General features: G+C 50.7%; 3 protein-coding genes across 3 annotated transcripts, besides 1 other annotated feature; 1 reads left to right on the top strand and 2 right to left on the bottom strand.

The window, feature by feature from the left end:
- Nucleotides 1-13,986: part of a sequence feature (contig 1.107 303..444822(-1)) that runs on past both edges of the window.
- On the top strand, nucleotides 165-6,318 carry chsE (chitin synthase class Va; the record flags this gene model as incomplete). Its single annotated transcript, XM_658830.2, has 4 exons — nucleotides 165-697; nucleotides 754-942; nucleotides 998-6,222; nucleotides 6,287-6,318. The coding sequence occupies exons 1-4, from the start codon at nucleotides 585-587 to the stop codon at nucleotides 6,316-6,318; spliced, it is 5,559 nt and encodes a 1,852-aa protein (XP_663922.1). The 5' UTR covers nucleotides 165-584.
- Nucleotides 6,433-8,142, bottom strand: ANIA_06319 (uncharacterized protein; the record flags this gene model as incomplete). Its single annotated transcript, XM_050611306.1, has 6 exons — nucleotides 7,574-8,142; nucleotides 7,430-7,507; nucleotides 7,045-7,362; nucleotides 6,614-6,975; nucleotides 6,502-6,523; nucleotides 6,433-6,469 (listed from the first exon to the last, which is right to left on the bottom strand). Exons 1-6 carry the CDS (start codon nucleotides 8,080-8,082, stop codon nucleotides 6,433-6,435), a joined length of 1,326 nt encoding a protein of 441 aa, XP_050466941.1. The 5' UTR covers nucleotides 8,083-8,142.
- On the bottom strand, nucleotides 8,295-12,491 carry ANIA_06320 (protein ppoB; the record flags this gene model as incomplete). The annotated part of the gene is made up of 12 exons (XM_658832.1): nucleotides 8,295-8,338; nucleotides 8,391-8,788; nucleotides 8,843-8,967; nucleotides 9,032-9,515; nucleotides 9,580-10,149; nucleotides 10,197-10,401; nucleotides 10,467-10,502; nucleotides 10,754-10,924; nucleotides 11,002-11,604; nucleotides 11,720-11,830; nucleotides 11,887-11,995; nucleotides 12,288-12,491. The coding sequence occupies 12 exons, from the start codon at nucleotides 12,489-12,491 to the stop codon at nucleotides 8,295-8,297; spliced, it is 3,060 nt and encodes a 1,019-aa protein (XP_663924.1).

Genomic DNA, 13,986 nt, shown 5'->3' with positions numbered 1-13,986 from the left:
TGGGCCTGATGTTCCATGTTGAAAAATACCGCTTGTATTAGCAAGTTACGGGCTTCTCCGCTATCGAATTCCCTTTATCACAGCTGATCCCAGAGAAACGCCGTCGACTGTTGTTCGGCTCTGTTTCTGTTGCTGTCGTCTGGCGTCTTTTCCTCGCTCGTTCTCCAGCTTCGATTTTTTGGTGTCCGGTCGTTCTCATTGCTTGCATTATTGAACGTCCTGACATCGCTATCGCCTTCATAGTTCTAATCTTATGATCGTCTTTCGTTCAACTGCCGCACTGATTTCTCATCTCACGATCGCTCGGACTGCACTCTAACGCCGCGAATCTCGGAAACCACTCGGTTTTAGTATCTGCTCGATATCCTCGAATCGCCAGCGATCTCTGTGTTACCTGCTTTGACCATATCTGCTTCGTATGCAGGAGATGTCTACCTTTTTTTGTCGCTGATTCAACCCTTACTCGATCAAAGTCTTCGGCACAAAGCTTGCTCGTTCAGATCGGTCAGGGACACCTTTGCTGCGGTAGCGCGGCCTGTATACCCCATTCCCACACGATCTCCTCAGATTGAGGTTTCGGGGCCATGGTTGGGACTTTGCCAGCGGGGCACACCCCGTCGCATGTGCAATCGTCACTCCCCTCATTACCAGCCCATCTACAATCCGATACCCATCTTACCGCACATTTAGCCAGTCGGTACGTGGTCTTTCTATTATTCTAGGTAGAAACTAGCTGATTTGACTGTCTACCAGCTTCCATGTCGGCCTACCCACCGCGCGGCTTTCCTCCCACGCACTAATCAGCTTAAACAACTACACCTCATCTTCGAAAGGTCCTGATGGCGGGAAAGAAGGTAGTGCTATGGGCGAGACCGAGGACCTCGCTCGGAGGGCTTATACTCGGCTCGGTGCTCGAGGAGAGAACCAAGCGATTGTTTTCCTGTAAGTTTCCCCGGCGTTGTCTCTGATTCAAGCAGCACTTACTGAATATATCCAGAGGCGAGAGTGGCGCCGGTAAAACGACTCTTCGGTCTCACCTTCTCTCATCATTCCTCTCCTTTTCGTCCACTCCGCTGTCATCAAAACTGTCCTATGCCGCTTTCATTTTCGACACCCTCACCACAACCAAGTCATTGACGACACCTACCGCGTCAAAAGCTGGATTGTTCCTGGAACTGCAATATGATGCGTCCTCCTCCGTTAACCCGACTCTAATAGGTGGAAAGATCATCGACCACAGACTTGAGCGTAGTCGGATTGCTTCGGTTCCCACGGGCGAACGTAGCTTCCATGTTCTATATTATCTGCTTGCAGGAACAAGCGCCGCGGAGAAGGCACATTTGGGCTTGGACAGCCCTATTCATGTTACAACTGCAGGTGGTAGGCTTTCGTCTGCTGATCACAAGAGATGGAGGTACTTGGGCCACCCGACTCAGCTGAAAGTCGGGATCAACGATGCGGATGGTTTCCAGCACTTCAAGACCGCTTTGAGGAAGTTGGAATTCCCTCGGAGTGAAATCGCTGAGATCTGTCAAATCTTGGCTGCTATCCTCCACATCGGCCAGCTTGACTTTGGCAGCGGCCAGGCTACGCTCACTGGGGCAGAGGAGTCTGGTGGATATTCTCATGAAGGTGGCGAGACCGTTACTGTTGTCAAGAACAAAGATGTCCTCTCCATCATCGCCGCGTTCCTCGGTCTTGGAGTCGGGGAGTTGGAGGCCAGCTTCGGTTACCGGACCAAGACCATCCATCGGGAGCGTGTTACTGTCATGCTTGATCCCAAGGGAGCGCGACGAAGTGCAGATGAGCTCTCGCGCGTTCTGTACTCTCTGTTGGTTGCCTACGTTATCGAGAATGTGAACCAGAGAATATGTGCTGCTGAGGACAGTGTCGCCAACACAGTGTCGATTATTGATTTCCCCGGATTTGCTCAAGCCTGTTCTACTGGTTCTACCCTTGACCAGCTTCTGAACAACGCCGCCTGTGAATCGTTGTACAACTTCTGCCTGCGGTCATTCTTTGACCGGAAAGCGGACATGTTAGAACGCGAAGAAGTTGCCGTGCCCGCAACGAGCTATTTCGATAACACTGATGCTGTTCGTGGGCTGCTGAAACAAGGTAACGGACTGCTCAGCATCCTAGACGACCAAACAAGACGCGGGCGGACGGACGCTCAATTTGTGGAAGCCGTGCGGAGAAGATTCGAAAATAAGAACCCTGCTATCACTGCTGGGGCGTCAGGCTCTGGGAATGGATACGGTATGGTTTCACAGAATGCTCGCTCATCATTCACCGTGAAACACTTTGCCGGAGAGGTCGACTACTCTGCTACAGGACTACTAGAGGAGAATGGCGAAGTTATCTCTGGTGATTTGATGAACCTCATGAAGTCTACCCGAAGCGATTTCGTTAGGGAGCTCTTTGGTCAAGAAGCCTTGCAGACCGTGGCCCATCCCAAAGAGAAGACTGCGATCATGCAAGCTCAAGTCAGCTCCAAGCCGCTACGAATGCCTAGCATGGCTAGGCGCAAGACCAGTCCGGCTTCACGGCTCACGTTTGACGCTACACCAGCCGAGGATCCGTATGAGACCGAAAGCCAAACGGGCAGTTCAGCCAAGAATTCTTCGGCCAAGAGGAAAAGCGGCATGCTCATGGGTGGCATGCAGTGCGCAGCCGGGCAGTTCCTATCATCTCTTGACATTGTGAACAAGTGCTTGACCTCCGGCAATCTGAATCCCTACTTCGTCTTTTGCTTGAAACCAAACGACCGGCGCATCGCCAACCAATTTGACAGCAAGTGCGTGAGGACCCAAATACAAACACTGGGCATTGCGGAAATCAGTCAGCGGCTCCGAAACGCCGATTTCAGCGTCTTTTTACCATTTGCCGAGTTCCTTGGTCTTGCGGAGGTGGGCAACGTGGTGGTTGGCAGCGACAAAGAGAAGTCAGAAGTAGTCTTGGATGAGAAGCGCTGGCCCGGCAACGAAGCTCGGGTCGGCAGTACAGGAGTGTTCCTCAGCGAACGGTGCTGGGCGGACCTCGCCAAAGTGGGTGAGCGTGTCATTCCCTCCTTTGCCGCCGAGGACGATGGCGGCGATGCACTCCTCCATCCTCGGACTGCCAACTACGCAGATTCCAAGGTTCGACTCCTCAATCCTTCCGACCATTCACCCGGCGCATACATCTACGGCGATGAATCGAAGCAAGCATCCAATACTAGTCGGGATTTTGACGGACGCTCTGACGCCGGTTACTCGGCGTTTAATTCGGGCGATATGTTTCACAACTTGGAGACCAGGGAACAGATGCTGGAAAAGGGTAATGAAAAACAGATGGAAGAGGTCGACGAAGTGCCAGTATCCGGCAGTCGAAAGCGCTGGATGGCCATCGTTTGGCTGCTCACATTCTACATCCCAACCCCTGCCATTCGATACATCGGTCGGATGAAGCGCAAAGACATCCAAATTGCATGGCGTGAAAAGTTCGCAATCAATTTGCTTATCTGGTTGGCCTGTGCTATTGCCGTATTCATCATTGTGGGATTTCCCTCGCTCATTTGTCCGACACAACACGTCTATTCCCCTGCAGAATTGTCGTCACACGATGGCAAAGATGGCCACAGCTCCTACACTTCGATCCGCGGGCTTGTCTTGGATCTTGGAGAGTTTATGGACTCTCATTATCCAGGAATCGTGCCAGACTCAGCATTGAAGAAATACGCTGGTGTTGATTCCACCGCCCTTTTCCCCGTTCAAGTTTCAGCGCTGTGTCTTGGTAAGGACGGCAATGTGGACCCAAAGGTATTGCTCGACTACAAGCCGACGAACTTTTCTGGCTCCGTTACCTCAACCAGTTCCGGTGACCCCAACTCGGTGTACCACGATTTCAGATACTTCCGCGATGACTATCGCCCGGACTGGTATGCCGAGCAGATGATCTACCTCAGGGCGAACTACTATAAGGGCTGGATCGGATATAGTTCGGAATACCTGCACACCCTGGCCAGCAAATCTCAAAACGTTGCAAGCATTAACGGGAAAATATACGACTTGACAAGCTATATTGCTGGAGGTCGCCGAATCCAAGGACGGGAGGGTGACGACACAACTGGCATTGATACTGACTTTATGGATAGCTTGGTGGTTGATCTTTTCCAGCAGAAGGCTGGCGAGGATATCACGAAGTATTGGGAAGATCTGCCGCTTACCCCTAAATTGCGTGTGGACATGATGGATTGTCTGAACAATCTGTTCATTGTCGGCCATGTGGACACTCGAAATTCGACGCAGTGCCAGTTTGCGCGATACTTCATCCTTGCAATCTCCGTCCTCATCTGTTCGGTCATCGTCTTCAAGTTCTTTGCAGCACTGCAATTTGGAAAGAAGAATGTACCTGAGAATCTTGACAAATTCATCATCTGTCAGGTTCCAGCCTATACTGAGGATGAAGAGTCTCTGCGCCGTGCCATCGACTCGATGGCCCGCATGCAGTACGACGATAAACGCAAGCTTCTCGTTGTCATTTGCGACGGCATGATCATTGGTCAAGGCAACGATCGCCCTACACCTCGGATTGTTCTTGATATCTTGGGTGTTCCCGAGTCAGTTGATCCGGAGCCGCTCAGTTTTGAGAGTTTGGGTGAAGGTATGAAACAGCACAACATGGGTAAGGTCTATTCCGGTTTGTATGAGGTGCAGGGTCATATTGTTCCCTTCCTCGTTGTCGTTAAGGTCGGAAAGCCGTCGGAAGTCTCTCGACCTGGTAACCGCGGTAAGCGTGATTCACAGATGGTCCTAATGCGATTTTTGAACCGCGTCCACTATAATCTTCCTATGAGTCCCATGGAGCTTGAGATGCACCACCATATTCGAAACATTATTGGAGTTAACCCAACCTTCTATGAGTTCATACTTCAAGTCGACGCCGATACTGTTGTTGCGCCGGATGCTGCAACCCGGATGGTCTCTTCTTGTCTCAATGATACCCGGATTATTGGTGTCTGTGGAGAGACATCGCTAACTAACGCCAAAACTTCTGCTGTCACTATGATTCAAGTGTACGAGTACTATATCTCCCACAACCTTACGAAAGCGTTTGAGAGTCTTTTCGGTTCAATTACTTGTCTGCCTGGTTGTTTCACTATGTACCGTATCCGGTCCGCCGAGAGTGGAAAGCCGCTTTTCGTGAGCAAGGAAATCGTGGAGGCGTACTCGGAGATCCGTGTTGACACACTGCATATGAAGAATTTGTTGCATTTGGGAGAGGATCGTTATCTGACGACATTGCTGCTGAAACATCATCCTAAGTTCAAGACCAAGTACAACTTCCGAGCGCAGGCCTATACTATTGCCCCAGAAAGCTGGACTGTGTTCCTTTCTCAACGTCGTCGCTGGATCAACTCTACTGTGCACAACTTGGTGGAATTGATCCCTCTTCAGCAACTGTGCGGTTTTTGCTGCTTCAGTATGAGATTTGTGGTCTTCATCGATCTCATCAGTACCATAATCATGCCTGTCACTGTTGCATACATTGTGTACCTGATTGTCTGGTTGGTGCGAGACACATCAACTATCCCCTGGACTTCATTCCTCCTCCTTGCTGCGATTTACGGGTTACAAGCAATTATCTTTATTGTCCGCCGGAAATGGGAAATGATTGGATGGATGATAATCTACATCCTTGCTATTCCCGTGTACTCCCTGGCTCTGCCTCTCTACTCATTCTGGCACATGGACGACTTCTCCTGGGGTAACACGCGTATCATTACTGGAGAAAAGGGCCGCAAGATCGTCATCTCCGACGAAGGAAAATTCGACCCCGCGTCCATCCCGAAGAAGAGGTGGGAGGAGTACCAGGCCGAGCTATGGGAGGCCCAGACCTCGCGAGACGACCGGTCAGAGATCTCTGGTATCTCATACGGCACCAAGTACCACCCCGCCACCCAATCCGAATACGGATTCCCCGGGTCACGGCCTATGTCACAGCTTGAGCTGCCTCGGCATATGTCTCGGATGTCTCTCGCCCCGTCAGAGATGATGAGCCGCCACATGGACATGGAGCTGGAAGACGTCAACCTACCGAGCGACGACGCGATCCTATCAGAGATCCGTGACATTCTACGCACGGCCGACCTCATGACCGTTACGAAGAAGAATATCAAGCAGGAGCTGGAGAGGCGGTTTGGCGTTAACCTAGACGCGAAGCGGCCGTATATCAATTCTGGTAAGCATAGACCCATTTAGTTAATGCCTTTTATGAGAACCCTGATGCTAACTAATCATTGCAGCCACGGAAGCCGTGTTATCGGGCAACCTGTGATTTTTTTCCCCCCCCCCGTTTCTGCATTTTCCGTTAGACGAGCATTAGCGCCTTGTGTTCTTGGTTGGGTCGAAATGAGTGTATAAAAGGGTTACCCTATCTAATATTTATATTCTAAGATGTGTATTTGGCGAGTTGTTTAGCCGGCGTTCTATTTAATTTGATGTTCGCATTATTACTTACATCTTGTACCAATTGGTGGTGACTACTCTTGTACATGACAATCTTGACAAGCATACACGGGCGTGATCAAGTTTTCAGGATACCTCCATCTAAACGTAAGCCTTCTGCGCACCTCGAAATACATCCTTGCCTCGTCCCTCAGGTCCCTTAAAATCCACCTTATTCTTATCCCCGTCGCCATGACCATACTCCCCATCATCCGGACTACCTCCCCCTCTATATTTCCATAACCGCGACAAATCCCCCAACGGCCTCTGCACTATCCCTCCATCCATTGGCAAATCAATCAACTTATCCATGAACCCGGATTCTTCGCTAAACATCGTGTCTAGATAATGCATGTTCAACAAGTGTCCCGAACCCTCACGGATGAAGACCGGCCCATGGAAGTGATTGAAGGGGGGATTCTGGTGGCTATGCTGGTTGTGAATGTAGTTCGTCGTCATGTGTGAAGACCCAGACGAATTGCTTGACCTGGATGTAAAATGCAAGACCCCTAATCTCGACACCAAATCCTTTGTGTTGGCGTAGTGCTCCACATACCCCAGAGCCCTACCTTTCTTTCCCTCCTTCTTACTCCCATTCTTCGTTCGTGATGGATTCCTCAACACCCTGCCGGCACTTGCAAACGTATAAACCTCTAGTTTTCTTAGCTCCTCATCCCCAAGTTCAGCATGCAACCAATCGAGTATAGCAGAGGCGATAATGCCCCCCTGCGAGTGGGCAATCAGGACTACCTTCTTCGTATGCTCACTTGATAAGGCAGAGTGTAACTGCGCGCGGCCGACTCGTGTGGCATGTGTGGTGTAGTTGAGGTCCCGCTGAATGAGACACTCAGCTATGTCGAGGAGGAGGCCTTTTCTGTCATCGATAAGGAAAGGTACGTCATGTTAGTTGGGTTTGGAAGAGGGGACTGGAAGGGACGGACGTGGAGTTTTGGATGCCGATTATTTCACGGCCGAAGATGTTTGCCAGCATTATTAGGTTTGATTTGTGCCAGTGTGTTCTGTTCATTCATGAATCAGTGAATCCTTCCTGTCCATTCAATGGTGTAGGAGGCAAGGCGAGGTACCCCGTTGCTATTCCGTTTATGAAAAACCACACCTCTCCTTCTTTGCTAATTCCGGTATCGTTCACAGCCTCTCTGCCCTCTGGGCGTCCAATAAGGGAGTCGTGCCTATTTCCTTGCCATTTCGGTCGTTCATTCAGTATCCACGTTATGAGACTGGTTACGATGCCAAAAGAGATGTAGAAAACGGCGTGCACCAGGCAAGGAATGGCCCAAAGAGTGATAAAGGCGAAGGGAAACGAGAGGAGAAGGGATATCTGGCTAGAGAGAAGGATGATTTGGAGACACAGATCGCGCAGATTGCGGTAAGTAGGGTAGAGTTCGTCGAGGGGTGAGGCGAGAGGGTGCAGTGGATATATCATGTTTGGAAGCAGAGGAGAAAGGAAGAGGACAGTCAGGATGTCCTGGGCTGTGAGAAGAATCGGGTTGGAGGGGATGTCGTGGGGGATCGTGAGGAAGGAGGATGTTGCGCTGGCCGTGGAGGGGGGAGGATTGGGGTTGTAGGATGCCATTGTAAAAGAATCTGGTAAGTGTTGGGCTCTCTGGATGCAATCGAACAGCTAAGCATCTTGTTATATTTAATCTGGCAGAGACGGATTGCCATTATGTCATGACTAGATGAACACTTTTGTATAGACTGGAAACTGTGGCGTGACCCCGACCCTGACTGTGCCTCCTGGTGAGTTTGCCCTAAGTCAACCTACCCAGCTTCCTCCTTTCCCTCTCACGCTTTCAGCCCATCCAGGCTGTCAAACACCACTTTCATGTCTAAAATTCGGTCAGTCCCTTTCTCACATTCAAAAGAAATATTAGAACTCACTCTGCGGAAAAACTCTCCAACTTTCACCCTTCTCGTCCAAAAACATCCTAAACCCACCAACCTCCTTCCTGAACAACTCCCCCTGCATACCATTCGCCCTTCTCAAACCATCCAACCTTCCCACAATCTTCAGCAAGGCTGCCGCCGCCGTTGTAACAATTGCCCGTCCAAGACAAGCATGTGTGCCCCATCCATGATGAATATAGAGCTGCAAGGGCCGATCAAGTCTGATTTCCTCAGGATTCGGAAACGTGTCTGGGTCCATTCCGGCGGAAGCAAAGTCTGCAAAGACAGTATCGCCTTTGGAGATAGATTTGGTGGCCGACCCGTCTTTGAGCGTTGTAGTTGCAGTGTTGCAATTGCGAAGGACGCCATTGGCGGGAGTTGAGAGGCGAAATCTGGATACATGTTAGTGACAAGAAATGATGAGGTTAAGAAAGATAGAGTGATACCCTTCCAAGGCATATCTCTTCAGCTTCTCAAAAGCCTCAGGCTTGTCGGAGCGTGCCAGTTCCTGGATTGCAGGCCAGTGCGTGAAGTACCGGTCTGAGAGGTAGAGATCGAGCATTTGGGCCCACTATGGTACGTTATCAGCATTATAAACGTCACAAACTGGATGATAAGTTCGACGTGATGCTTACCCCAGTTGCTTGCGTTGCGCAGGCCGCCGCGGCCGTAGGAATGATCATCCAAACCACCTCTTCCACACTTTTCCCGCCCTCTCTCAACCTCTTCACTAGTTGCGGTCCGTACCCGTTCATGCTTAAGCCGCTCGAGTTCTTTCCCCCGGAAATCCAAGACGGCCTGTTAAAGAGGTATCCAGATGCAGAAGCAAGCCCGTATCCAGACTCAGAAGTGGCAGAGACAACCTGAGTCATGATATCGCCCATTCGCTGGGTCTCTCTATATGCGACAACGCGATTCTTACGTGATTGCACTGGGTCAATGTCCAGGAAGACATAGGCGAATTGTGCGAAAAGGGCCTCGGCTAGTTCCTTAGGTGTGTATGCGTCTGTCGTTTCTAAGTGCTTATTGCCACTACCGTTACCATTGTGGCCGTCCTTGGGCTTCAGTGGGATATTGAAGAATTCCGAGCAGAAGTAGGCGTGGGCGAGGTTGCAGACACTGTGCGTTACAGTTAGGGCTTTCTGCATGCGCTCTAGAGCGGAAGAAATGAAGCGTAACGTACTCCCGTACAATATCAATCTGACAGGACGAACTCCCCAGCCGCATACTGTTCCTCCGGATAAGATCCGCAGTGATGGATTCATAGAACCTCCGAACTTGCTCTAGGGCATCAGGAACCCTATACAGCCGTTCCGCCATGAAAGTGCGCTGCTCCGAGTTTGCCACAGAGTCACCGCTAAGCATATAGTCGTGTTTGGTAAGGCGAAAGGTGTTTCTGTTCCCTTCATACCAACCAGTTAGCGGATATATGAACCAGGGCTGAATATGATAACGCAAGGCAAGGTAAGCAAGCATACATGGGACACGGAACGCCTTGGGGTTGTTCAACAACTCAACAACGCCCTTCCAACTCGTAATAGCCACAGGAGGCCTGGTATACTCGGGCCTCTTGAACTCCAGCGTGTCTGCCCGTCCATATTTCTCAAACACTTCTTTATTCTTTGCAGGTATGGTAAAAGGATATAAGGCGTAGACGTTATTAGGTTCGTACCAACCAGGAAAAGCACGCATGAGGAGCTTGTACATGACGCCGCCATTTGCGACGTCGGGGTCCGACTCGGCTGTGTTGAACCTGTGTGTTATTAGCGAGTTTAGAGTTGTTTACTGTGGACAGCTCACCCGAAATTCGTCAGATTCACCGGACTATAGTCAACGGTATAGAACCGGTCGCCCCGCACAAGGGCGACAGCGTCTGAGAGAATGGCAAACGAAATTGTGAAGCCAGGACAAAGACCTGCGCCGGGGAGGAAGGGCTTCTTCGCTTCCTCGGCTTGCACGCCGACGTAGAGCTCGATATTGTCGGGATGGCCATAGAGTGCTTCCACTGGTGGTTGTTAGCGTATCGTCTGGCTCTATCAGGTCAGGGAAGGGATATCGGTAAGAACGTACATGCTTCAGCGACTTTCGGGTCTGAGTTCACGTCCGCTTTAGCATTTGTTAGTCGCTGTAGTCTGAGAGGTAAAACAAAGGGGAAGACCAACTGAACGTTGAATGTGGCTTCAGCTTGAAGAACGCCCTCAGCTCATTCAAAGTTGCCAAACCCCACTCCCTGCCTTTCTCGATCCCGCGCATTTCGATGGCTTTCATGGCCTTGGGTACGTTGCGGGCGCCGAACGCTCCTGTTCCAGTACTTCAGTCGGCTCGTGTCTATTGACGACCTGAGGATAAGAACGCACCGGCGACTTTCTCGCATCCATCATGGAGCAATTTCACAAGGTCCTTATCCGCGAACATCCCATCTTTTCCTCGATTCAAGTCCCCAAACGTCCATGTGTTTGGCTCGCCCGGTGCAGTCTTCCCAAGATACTCATGCAGTCCATTTAGGTATCTTTGCACAGACAATGTACCTGCATCACATTCAATAGTCAGTCAAGTACCAATAGAGACTCGAGAACAGGATAATTCCAAGATGCTGGGCTCATACTAGGATCAACCTTGCTACCGAAAACCCTAATCGAAAGCTCGTTTAGCCATTTTTCGTCTTCGTTACTGGTCGTCGCATGCCAGCGGTATATCATATTAAACTCGGCCGAGACCTGGTTCCCCACCCCTCGTGGTAAGCCCTCCGAGTCAAAAACACTGAGATTCTTGCGTGGATCGAGCTTCCAGTCGGAGTTTGTTGGATTGTCGTTGAGATTAAGGATCGTCCGGAGGTAGTCATTCAGTATTATGGAGACGTAGAGGCCGCAGGTTACCCTGTTCCCCATACACGCGTTAGCCTTGTCTATATCTGTGGTCGTATTTGATGATGAGGGTATAATGTACAATCGCCCCGTCTGAAACAAATCCTCATCCCGCTTCTGCAACGCCCAGACATAATCCGGGCTTTTCTCCTGCCCACCAGTGGGCAAATCAAATCTGCCGGCCTCGTTTATCCTTGCAAGTTCCGTGACAACATAGTTATGGAACCGGTTAAACGCGACCAAGAGTGCACATACACCGGGGGGCTGCGAGAGAAGCCGCTTCTCGGCGAATGTGTCAGGCTTCAGGAGGCCGTCAGTGAAGGTTCGAACTTGGGTCTGCTCCGCTTGGTTGTGCCCGTAGAGCGGACCGAGATCAAGGTAGGAGGAGTTTTTGATGCGCGTTGGGTCCGCCTCGTCGGTGCGGAAGAGATCTATACGCACATGAGTTTTACTGCACACTATAGGAGCGGAACTGAAAGTCACCGTGTATGATGATGATGGCAAAATAGAACAAATTGCTCGAGATCTCGGCTGGATGTTCCTTTGCGGGACCTTCACGGGCCAGTAGCGCTGCATTCACTGTATCAGCAACTGAACGGGATGACTAGAAGAGTGCAATGACATACAGTCGAATATGAGCCCCGGGTCTGGCAAGACCGCAGGTCGTGGATGCTTCGGAGTCACTGTCCGCGCATAGTGGCTTCCCGATGCCCCAAGATGAGGGTACATGATGTTCTACGGACCGTTAGTGTATGTCTCTTTTCTCTTCTTTCTTTTCAAGAGAGCGGGTCACATTGAGACTTCCGTCAGCCCTCCTATACCGGAATTCATCTCCTATATAAGACAAGGGCGGATGCTGCAAGTTATCCCAGAGCGTCTTGACAAACGTATCTGTGATTTTGGTCCTCAGTGTGGAGGTGTTGGGCAGGCTTGCGAGGAGCTGGATGATGTTCTCGGTCTTGCAGATACAAAGATCAGTCCTACAATACTTATCGATCTCCCATTAAGCACCAGGCTCAAGACATACAAGGTACTTCTTGTCATCGATCAGACCGCCCTGCAGCCCAGCTTGGGAGAGCTCGCGCAGGGTGCGAATGTCAGCGGGGATACGGTGAGCTTGGCTTAGAAGATCTGCGTGCACGGAGCTAAGGAGTGAGGTAAGCGTGGACTGTTTGGACTTAGAGGAGGAGAGATCGTCAGCATCGGAGCCATTCTGCATGAAAGGAGCCATTCTGCTTGTTCTCCTACAGTCAAAACTGGATGTGGTTGAAGACAATGAGAAAGTGCTGGCTGCTCACCCGGTTTATACGCCCCATGCTCCAGACAATCATCGCATTGCATCAGTATCCCGCCTGTTTATCCATTTCGCCAGACGGGGTGGGGTGACTGGGTGGAAACTCTGATCGTTGTCCTTTGTATAGGGCGGTAGAAAAGTGGTTGGGGATAGACTTTATGAGGCTGAGTGGTGCGACCCCAGATCACATGCAACTCTACCCTGACAGCGACTATTGGAGTATCAGGATCTAACCGAAGAGTGGCTAATCATGGTTATTTTGGATGAGACAGTTCGGTGGAAGATGTGTTGCGTTAAGAAAGAGCCGGTGTTGCTCCAGACGTGAGGCTTCAAGATCCACTTCCTATTTGGCTCGACATGTGCTCTCTATTCTTGATACCAGTCTCAGCCCTACAGGTGGTCCATGGGTGAAAACCGCCAGGGAGAACCTGATAAATGGGGATTGACTTTAGCCTTGGAATAGTCGTTTGCGGAGTACGAGCTAGGATGATGGAGGTTCTGATTTACCTGAAGGTAGTTAGGGCTTTAGGCTGTTCAAAATTCTCCTCTATTTTCCAGCTGGAGCATATTGCTAACACTCTGTTCAGCACCCTCAAGCCCTCGATGGCGCGATCCGAGCAAGCCTTGACAAGCCCAGTTATCGAACGCAATTGCCGATGAAGTAGAGAGAGCATACGCCTGCAGTATGCGCTGTTACTCTCAGACGGCAAACTAGCCGTCACCAACTGAAATATCCCCTGCGCATTCCAGCCCGCACAAGGTGTCTCATTCAAGCCTAGCCAATAGTTGAATCAGGGTGAATGTCCTCGAGTAGTTGACTAGAGGATATCTACCCCCCAACGCGGGCATTCACACCCAGGTTTGCAGACCGCAGCGAGGACACACACACAGTCCCCAATCTCGCTCGCCATGGGGGCGGTGCCGTACAGCACCAGCTGACGGGGGTGGTGGGCCCCAGGGAGAGAGAAGATGAGAGACGTGCGAGAGTGCGAGTGTTAGAATCCGGCGAAGAGAGTGTATGCTGTGACGCGGAGTCGGTCTTGCTGGGTGTAGGTTGTTCTGTACATGATTATGTCAATGTACCGTGGGACGATTATAACGTTCGGGAAGAGAGTATTATGACCACTGAGGTTGGAATTGGAGCAACTGCTGCCGCTGCTGTCCGAAGCAACGACGCTTGAGGGTGCAGGGATTCACTGTTCAGCCGTGAAGAGAAACACACAAGCACACCCTATAATGCAAGCAACGCCAACAGGATATCAAGATATTAGGCCAATCAGTTTAGCTGCAGACTGCAGAAGACTGCACAACTCGTAGCCCATCGTATCGACTATGCCACTACTTTAGGCTGCAGGCAAGCTGTCTTAACTCCCACCGGAGCGTAAGCTGACTTTACTGGTTAACTTCAACAGGACGCCTCCTACCTGGTTAC

This window comes from Aspergillus nidulans, chromosome I (genome assembly GCF_000011425.1).
Source record: "Aspergillus nidulans FGSC A4 chromosome I".
Classification (NCBI taxonomy): domain Eukaryota; kingdom Fungi; phylum Ascomycota; class Eurotiomycetes; order Eurotiales; family Aspergillaceae; genus Aspergillus; species Aspergillus nidulans.
Note: the sequence above shows the minus strand (reverse complement) of the source record. Positions and strands in the feature narration are given on the sequence as shown.